The sequence below is a fragment of the Leptodactylus fuscus genome, chromosome 10, assembly GCF_031893055.1.
Source record: "Leptodactylus fuscus isolate aLepFus1 chromosome 10, aLepFus1.hap2, whole genome shotgun sequence".
In the NCBI taxonomy this organism is placed as follows: domain Eukaryota; kingdom Metazoa; phylum Chordata; class Amphibia; order Anura; family Leptodactylidae; genus Leptodactylus; species Leptodactylus fuscus.
This window is the reverse complement of record NC_134274.1, coordinates 87727825-87737156: the sequence shown is the minus strand read 5'-3', so window position 1 is coordinate 87737156 and position 9332 is coordinate 87727825. Positions and strand designations below refer to the sequence as shown.

At 48.7% G+C, this 9332-nt stretch overlaps 1 protein-coding gene across 3 annotated transcripts; it reads left to right on the top strand.

Moving 5' to 3' along the window:
• The first annotated feature begins 424 nt into the window (after positions 1-424).
• On the top strand, positions 425-5305 carry LOC142219343 (uncharacterized). 3 transcript variants are annotated; one of them, XM_075288326.1, is made up of 7 exons: positions 425-479; positions 778-892; positions 949-1143; positions 1236-1359; positions 2385-2482; positions 3504-3609; positions 3890-5305. In XM_075288326.1, exons 2-7 carry the CDS (start codon positions 791-793, stop codon positions 4942-4944), a joined length of 1680 nt encoding a protein of 559 aa, XP_075144427.1. In that variant the 5' UTR covers positions 425-479; positions 778-790; the 3' UTR covers positions 4945-5305. The 3 variants fall into 3 exon arrangements, with proteins under 3 accessions (XP_075144427.1, XP_075144430.1, XP_075144428.1); XM_075288329.1 differs by lacking the exon at positions 778-892 and having other exon boundaries at positions 454-479; XM_075288327.1 differs by lacking the exon at positions 425-479 and having other exon boundaries at positions 494-892; positions 3507-3609.
• Positions 5306-9332: the final 4027 nt, after the last annotated feature.

Genomic DNA, 9332 nt, shown 5'->3' with positions numbered 1-9332 from the left:
GCAGACTGCACCGCTAAGGGAACAGGGGAAGGAGACTTTCCCTGATGCTACGGTGGCTAGCTAGGCCCTGCCTGCGGGTGGTGGTCAGCTGTACCCAAGCTATCATTGGCCCCGACAACTCCTGGCTCTCTAACACGAAGGCCTAGCCGACAGATAGGGCGAGAGCTACAAAAGAGCTAGGGACTGGGGATACTAAGGTGGTCACCCCTACAGAAACCAAGGTGCAGCTGCAGACAACACAGGACGGGAAACAGATGGCCCAATGGCAAGGAAACCATCAGAAGACCCCAGAAGACCGGATCCAAACCCCACCAGAAACACACACAAATATTAAACAAGTATTCGGGCAAAGTCTGTAGTCTGACTCCTCCCACACATGTGACTGATCACATGGTCATGACATCATCAAAGGTCCTCCAGAAAGTCACATGTCCAGAATTTACCTCAGAATTCCTGGCCAATGAGGAGAGAAGAGACTGGTCAGTGTGTGACTTGTAGATCCCCTGTGTGTACAGCCGTGTATATGGGGCTGTATATAAGAGGTGTCTATAGAGAGTGTAGAGTATATATCAGGACATACACTGTATACAGCGGGGTATACAGGGTGTCTAGTACACAGCGGGCGGTATATACAGGGTGTATAGTATATACAAGGTGTCTAGTACACAGCGGGCGGTATATACAGGGTGTATAGTATATACAGGGTGTCTAGTACACAGCGGGTGGTATATACAGGGTGTATAGTATATACTGTATACAATAGTTGTGTCTCCTCAGTCCTGACAACACAATGGTCGTCTCCCTGAGTCCCCCATCAGTGATGGACAGAAGTAAGATGGCTGACAGGATCCTAAAGCTGGCCCTGGAGATCATCTACCTGCTGAGCGGAGAGGTGAGGGATTGTGGGAATGTCTATAGTGATATTTATCAGGGTCTCTCCATACTCAGGACTACACAGTAGTGAAGAAGACATCTGATAAGTATGTGACCCCCAGCAGCCGCCCCCCCCATGTGTCAGGAGGATGGAGCAGGAGCCTGAGCCCCATCATGGAGCCTTCACCTCACTCACTGACACCTGAGAGCAACAACGAGCAGAAGATCCTGGAGCTGACCAACAAGATGATCTGTCTGCTGAGCGGAGAGGTGAGCGCTGCCGGGAATGCTGGGACATTAGACACTAACACAAGGGATGATGTGTCTGGATGATGATGAGGACGGTATCATTGTGTTGTCAGGGTCCTATAAGGTGTCAGGATGTCACCGTCTATTTCTCCATGGAGGAGTGGGAGTATTTAGAAGGACACAAGGATCTGTACAAGGAGGTGATGATGGACGACCACCAGACCCTCACATCACCAGGTAAGAGGAGAGATGGTAGAGAGCAGTATGGAGGGGCCCCTAGATCCCCCCCCATCATCTGACCCCCACATCACCAGGTAAGAGGAGTGATGGTAGAGAGCAGTATGGAGGGGCCCCTAGATCCCCCCCCATCATCTGACCCTCACGTCACCAGGTAAGAGGAGTGATGGTAGAGAGCAGTATGGAGGGGCCCCTAGATCCTCCCCCCCATCATCTGACCCTCACATCACCAGGTAAGAGGAGAGATGGTAGAGGGCAGTATGGAGGGGCCCCTAGATCCCCCCCATCATCTGACCCCCACATCACCAGGTAAGAGGAGTGATGGTAGAGAGCAGCATGGAGGGGCCCCTAGATCCCCCCCATCATCTGACCCCACATCACCAGGTAAGAGGAGAGATGGTAGAGAGCAGTATGGAGGGGCCCCTAGATCCCCCACCATCATCTGACCCTCACATCACAAGGTAAGAGGAGTGATGGTAGAGGGCAGTATGGAGGGTCCCTAGATTCCCCCCCATCATGTGACCCCCACATCACCAGGTAAGAGGAGAGATGGTAGAGAGCAGTATGGAGGGGCCCCTAGATCCCCCCCATCTGTCCATCACATCACCAGGTAAGAGGAGTGATGGTAGAGAGCAGTATGGAGGGGCCCCTAGATCTCCCCCCCCCCACATCATCTGACCCCCACATCACCAGGTAAGAGGAGTGATGGTAGAGGGCAGTATGGAGGGGCCCCTAGATCCCCCCCCATCATCTGACCCCCACATCACCAGGTAAGAGGAGAGATGGTAGAGAGCAGTATGGAGGGGCCCCTAGATCCCCCCCATCATCTGACCCCCACATCACCAGGTAAGAGGAGAGATGGTAGAGAGCAGTATGGAGGGGCCCCTAGATCCCCCCCCATCATCTGACCCCCACATCACCAGGTAAGAGGAGAGATGGTAGAGAGCAGTATGGAGGGGCCCCTAGAACCCCCCCATCTGTCCATCACATATACACAATGTATTCAGTAACTATATCTCCTACAGATGGATCCAGGAATACAATTCCTCCAGAGAGATGTCCCGGGTTTCTGAATTCCCAGGGTGGGGCAGAGAAAAATCACAATGTTGTAGAGAATAATCAGGTAAATGTCGTGGAGTTTCGATAACACTTGTGGATTCAGTCTATATATTGTTTCTTTCTGTCTGGGACTGGTTGAGGTGTAATTTGTATTGGTACCATTTTGTTTTATATGGGCCAGACCGTTCTGCAGGGCAGATTATTATCCCTGTAGCCAAAAAAATCCATGCCCACAGAATTAGCACTGGCATAAATCCTGTCCCGGGTGAGTCGTAACGTGGAACTAAACTTTTAAACTACTTGTGATTTTCTGGCAGTAATTGTGACGTTAAAGGGATTCTACCATTAAAATCAATTTTATTTTTCTGGTTGACACGTAGGAATAGCCTTAAGAAAGACTATTCTTCTCCTACCTTTAGATGTCTTCTCCGCGCCGCCGTTCCATAGAAATACCGTTTTTTATCAGTATGCAAATAAGTTATCTCGCAGCACTGGGGGCGTCCCCAATGCTGCGATAGAACTTTCCAGCGACTCCTCCATCTTCTTCAGGAATGGCCTCTTTATGTGTCTTCTGGCGGTCATACTTGTAGGCCTCGGGCAGAGCCGACTGCGCATGCCCACAGGCCACAAGAAAGTGGCCGCTTACTTACTGTAGACAAGAAGTGCCAACTGTAGGGGTGGCTTACTACCAACCACACGAATCCACCAAAAGCACAGCACTGTCTTACCAGACTCAGTGTCAGGACAGACCCCGGCACCTCCTCTCACTCTCTGGGTCTTCCTTGAAGTGCAGGCTCTGCAGCCTTTTATGGCCCAGTATGAGGCTATGACCCACACCCAGGACTGAGGCCTACTCATGAGATATTTTTTGTAGTTTTTCTATGATGTATCTTCATAAGGCTGGATTCAGATTTGTGATGTTCTGTTCCACCATGGGAATCCACTTTGACTATAAAGGGGTCTGCTGGATATCCATTGTGGTGCCCGTCATTTTGCTAGATAAAGTTCTCCATGAATCTGTGAAGCTTACCCGTATGTCTTCATAGGCTTAACTTGCTTTATACATGTTTTCCCATATATATAAGCAGGGAGAGAATCGGACCGATGAGAAAGTTAAAACAGGAGGAGAGACGTGCGAGAGAAGTGATCGTCAGTGTAAGGAAGAGGAAGTTCCTGCAGAGATCAGTCCAGGTGAGGAGTAGGGACTAGAAAACAAGGAATCTCTCTGTCCATCTCATTCCATACCAGACCCATAGGTGATGAACACTCAGTGTTGTGGTTCACATCTCAGGCCAATCATACAACTGTGGCGCCATCCTTACCTTACCCGCACAGGGAGCGCTGTCAGGCCTTACAATGGTGCAGCTAAGTTTATAGTAAGAAGACAAGAGCGACGTTACAGATATCGAGAACATAAGGAATAAATCCTTCTCATACACTCTACTTTCTATTCTTTTTTTTTTTCTTTCAGCTGGTGGTTGCATCAAGAGCTCGGAAGACCGCACCATGTCATCTATAGAGTTTGATGGAGCATATGATCGTACTGGGTATCCTCCTGAATATAAACCCACTCCCCAAAATACTCCTCCTCAACTCCCCAGCAGAGACCAGTTCACAGCACTGGAACCTTCTCTCAATCAGATCATTGTTTTTGTGCAGTCATTCAACGCCGTAGAGAATCCATTTTTGTGTTCACGTTGCGGAAAGTGTTTCAGCGAGCAATCCGATCTTCTTAAACATCAGAAGATTCACTTGGTGAAGAAGCCATACTCGTGTTCCGAATGCGGAAAGTGCTTCAGGTCTAAATCCAGTCTGAATGATCATTTCAGAGTGCACACCGGGGAGAAGCCATTTTCATGTACGGAGTGCGGGAAACAATTCTCCAAGAAATCGCGCGTCCTTGATCATCAGAGAGTTCACACCGGGGAGAAGCCATTTTCATGTTCGGAGTGTGGCAAACTATTCTCCAAGAAATCGCGTCTTCTTGATCATCAGAAAATCCACACGGGAGAGCAACTGTTTTCGTGTTCAGAGTGTGGGAAACGTTTTACCCAAAAGTCAGCGCTGTTTAGACATCACGCAGTTCACACAGGGGAGAGGCCGTTCCCATGTTTGGAATGCGGGAAATGTTTCGCAGAAAATTCAGGTCTTCTTCAACATCAGAAAACTCACAGCGGGGAGAAGCCCTTCTCATGTCCTGAGTGTGGGAAATGTTTTACCAAAAATTCGGATCTCGCTAAGCATTCGAGAATACATACAGGGGAGAGGCCATTTCCGTGTTCAGAATGCGATAAAGCTTTCAATCAAAAATCAGATCTTATCCAGCATCTGCGAATTCACACCGGGGAGAGGCCGTTTGTCTGCCCGGAATGTGGGGAGCGTTTTGTGTGGAAAAGAGTTCTCAATAAACATCTCAAAACTCACACCGGGAAGGAACAATATCTGTGTCCGAAATGTGGTGAATGCTTTACCCAAAAATCAGATCTTACTTCTCACAAGAGGAGTCACCGAGAGCAGACACCATAGACATGATCCAGAAGTCAGTCTTATTCGAAGAGAACTCCAGACACAAGGATGTTTTCACGTTAAGAATATGGCAAATGATCCACAATCAGGACTTACATAAGGTCGAAGACAGCTTGATCCTAACCTAGGTGACAACAGCCTAGACTGCTCATGGTGAACCTCCACTCATCAGTAGTATAAAGGGGCCTTGGCACTCAATAGAGTTCTGGAACCCTACATTGTTTATCGAGACACACTGGTGGATTTGAGGGGGCGAGGAATATTGTCCAGCCCAATTTTGGAGTTTTGCGTGAAATTTTATCAGTTTTGCCTTTTGTTCCAAAAAAAAAAAAAAAACAGGAAGAAAATAAACATTATGTATAAAAACCCTCTACTATATCTGTACGTATAAGCTTTGTGGACAACACGTTAGATTCAGGATATAAATGTCAGGATACGGAGTCGCCGCGGTCTCCTTGCTGCGCGGCAACTCCCCAGGAGACGTGTTAGGAGTTCTATTGGTTGTGCTTAGGTGATTAAGGATTAAATCTTTTCCTTGCTCTCAGTCTCCATACCATTAGCCATCACAGGTGTTTTCTCTGCTGCTATTTAAACCCCACCCAGGCATGGATCCTTGCCAGCCATTCACTTAGTGTTTCCTGGTCTCCTCCAGATATCCAGTCTGTGTTTCTTTCTGTCTGTTTATTGGTTATTGTATACCTGGCTTGTATTTGACTATTCCTTGTCTTCTGATTTTGTACTTTATTCGTATCTCCTGGCTTGACCTCTTGCTTGTCCGACCTCGCCTTCTCTTCTGTGTTTTTGCTGGGACTTGTTGTCCTCCCTTGTTCCATGCTATTTTGTCTTTGGTTTTGCATTGCATTTTTACACTGTGCTTTCTGCTTAGGTGTCACCTGCATTACTCCAGCCCCTAGGACTTTCAGGGCCTCCTCTTCCCTGACCCTAGCTGCCTGGACAGTAGCGTAGGAGTCGTGGCAGGCACACTTCAATTAGGAAGTGCATTGGTCTGCCTCATCTCAGATATTACAGCATAGTTATAGCTGCAGGGCCTACGACCCCTTTTGTCATTAGTTGCACAGTGTGGCTTTCCCAGCTGTGTCACTTTGCACTGCCTGACCCAGACTCCAATCCTTAGATAATGGCTGGCCCTTACCCTAGGCAGGCCGCCCGGCGGTTTAGTATGGATGCCGAACGCTCTGTAACTGACCGCCTGGATGAGCTGTCAAGGCAGGTGCAGGGCATGGCTGGGTTAATTATCCAAGTCTCGCAGCGTCTGGAGGCTTTGCCTGATCCAGCATCAGCCGCTGCAGGTTCTTCTATTCAAACGCCAGTTCTTCCTATATTGAATACCCGGCGGGATCCTAAAATGCTCTTGCCTGACCATTTTGACGGTAAACCAGACAGATTTCGAACATTTCGGGAATCTTGCCGTGTATTTTTCCGTTTTAATTTCCTTTCTTCTGAAGCAGAGCAGGTGGCGCTGGTGGTGTCCCTTCTACGAGGGTCACCACAAGACTGGGCCTTGGCTCTACCTGCTGGAGCTCCTGAATGGAATTCGTTAAATTAATTTTTTCAAATGTTAGGTCAGATTTATGATGACCCTAATAGAGTTGCCTTGGCCGAATCCCATCTGTTGTCTATTCAGCAGGGAGTTAGAACTGCCGAAGATTATTGTACTGACTTTCGTCAGTGGAGCTCCCAGTCAGGGTGGACAGACAGACCTTTGTCTTATCTGATTCTGTAAAAGATGCTCTAGTAAGTCATCCAGTCCCTGAAAATCTAGGAGACTTTATGTCCTTGGCTATTTCTATTGATAGAAGGCGTAGAGAGAAATTAAGCAAACCTGGGTCCTCAGCTAAATCCTGGTCTGTCCTTTCGGAACCTATACCTCCTTCTGCTGTCCATACCTCTAGTCCTATACCTGAAGAAGAACCGATGATATTGGGGTCCACAACCGCCTCCAGGAGAAAGTATCGCCTAGAAAACACTCTGTGTCTGTATTGCGGCAAACCTGGACATATCCTGAGAAACTGTCCAACCAGACCTAAACCACCGCCGGGAAACGCCAAAGCCTGAGTGATTTCCGGGAGGGTCACTCAGGCACACAGGTACCTCCTAATAATATTGAGAAATTTTTACTCCCTGCTATTCTTGTTAATGGTAATAAAACTTTTGCATGTCAGGCGATGGTGGATTCAGGTGCCGCCATGAACTTCATCCATGAAGTTGTGGCGCATGCTCTAGGAATTTAATTCATTCCCTTGAAGTACCCATTTCAGGTATCTGGAGCAGATCTAACCCCTTTGTCTGAAGGGAAAATCTTAGCCCGTACTGCTGAGGTGCAGTTTATTGTCGGCAGTTTACATGTTGAAAAAGTGTCATTTTTTGTTATGAAAAAACTGTCTGCAGACGTTATTCTTGGTTTACCCTGGTTGCGTGTACATAATCCAGTGTTTGATTGGGGTCGTCTGACCCTGACTCCAATCCTTACAATAAAGTTTGATGTGTAAAGTGAGACAATGCAATAATCTGCCTCATCATTAGATGCTCTGACACTTCGGGGATTATATCTCTACGGTCACACGAAAAAAGTCTGGAAATAGAGCTAGGAGGTCTCACATAACTGATGGAGCTGGAAGGGAGAAGCAACAATCCACAAGTTGGATTGGCTTGATGGGCACTTTTTGCTCCCACAATAGCTCAATGGGGCTGAGATCTGGTGACTGCGCCGGCTCCTCCATTACAGATAGAATACCAGCCGCCGGCCCCTCCATTACAGATAGAATACCAGCCGCCGGCCCCTCCATTGCAGATAGAATACCAACCGCCGGCCCCTCCATTGCAGATAGAATACCAGCCGCCGGCCCCTCCATTGCAGATAGAATACCAGCCGCCGGCCCCCCCATTGCAGATAGAATACCAGCCGCCGGCCCCCCCATTGCAGATAGAATACCAGCCGCCGGCCCCTCCATTGCAGATAGAATATCAGCCGCCGGCCCCTCCATTGCAGATAGAATACCAGCTGCCTCCCCATTACAGATAGAATACCAGCTGCCGGCCCAGCTGCCCCACCCCTCCATTACAGATAGAATACCAGCTGCCGGCCCCCCCATTACAGATAGAATACCAGCTGCCGGCCCGCCCATTACAGATAGAATACCAGCTGCCGGCCCCTCCATTACAGATAGAATACCAGCTGCCCCCCCATTACGGATAGAATACCAGCTGACTCCCCCATTACGGATAGAATACCAGCTGACTCCCCCATTACGGATAGAATACCAGCTGACTCCCCCATTACGGATAGAATACCAGCTGACTCCCCCATTACGGATAGAATACCAGCTGCCGGCCCCTCCATTACATATAGAATACCAGCTGCCGGCCCCCCCATTACATATAGAATACCAGCTGCCGGCCCCTCCATTACAGATAGAATACCAGCTGCCCCCCCATTACAGATAGAATACCAGCTGACTCCCCCATTACAGATAGAATGCCAGCTGCCCCCCCCCCCATTATAGATAGAATACCAGCTGACTCCCCCATTACAGATAGAATACCAGCTGCCCCCCCATTACGGATAGAATGCCAGCTGCCCCCCCCCCATTACATATAGAATACCAGCTGCCGGCCCCTCCATTACAGATAGAATACCAGCTGCCCCCCCATTACAGATAGAATACCAGCTGACTCTCCCATTACAGATAGAATACCAGCTGCCCCCCCATTATGGATAGAATGCCAGCTGCCGCTTCTCCCCTAAATAGTTCTTGTATAATTTGGAGGTGACTTTGGGTCATTGTCCTGTTGAAATTGGCTCCAACCAGGCGCCCCCCACAGGGTATGGCATGGCAGTGCAGAATGGAGTGATAGCCTTCCTCATTCCCAATCCTTTTTACCTTGTATAAATCTCCCTCTTTACCAGCCCATCCCATTCCCTCCAGCATTGGCCTCAAGCTCTTCCAGCATCTTCTCAGTTCTTCTGTGTGACCCAAACACCTCAGACTTGGATTCGTCTGTCCATAAGACTTGTTTCCAATCTTCCTCTGTCCAATGTCTGTGTCTTTTGCCCATATTAATCTTTCCCCTTTATTAGCCAGTCTCAGATCTGGCTTTTCCTTTGCCCCTCTGCCCTGAAGGCTGGCACCCCAGAGTTGCCTCATCACTGTAGATGGTGACACTGGGGTTCTGCGGGTCCTATGTAATGAAGCTGCCAGTTGAGGACCTGCGAGACGGCGATTTGTCAGACTAGAGACTGTGCTGACCTTGTCTTGTTGCTCAGTTGTGCAGCGCGGCCTCAGACTTCTGTTCCTACTCTGGTTAGAGCCTGTTTGTCCTCTGAAGGGAGTTGTACACACCCTTGTAGGAAATCTTCAGTTTCTTGG

What these genes read in the sequence shown, in the direction of transcription:
- LOC142219343 (XM_075288326.1), top strand. Translation starts at nt 791, where the DNA reads ATGGTCGTCTCCCTGAGTCCCCCATCAGTGATGGACAGAAGTAAGATG. An exon ending in ATGTTGTAGAGAATAATCAG is followed by an intron (nt 2,483 to 3,503) that starts GTAAATGTCGTG and finishes CATATATATAAG; the next exon opens with CAGGGAGAGAATCGGACCGA. An exon ending in TCCTGCAGAGATCAGTCCAG is followed by an intron (nt 3,610 to 3,889) that starts GTGAGGAGTAGG and finishes TTTTTCTTTCAG; the next exon opens with CTGGTGGTTGCATCAAGAGC.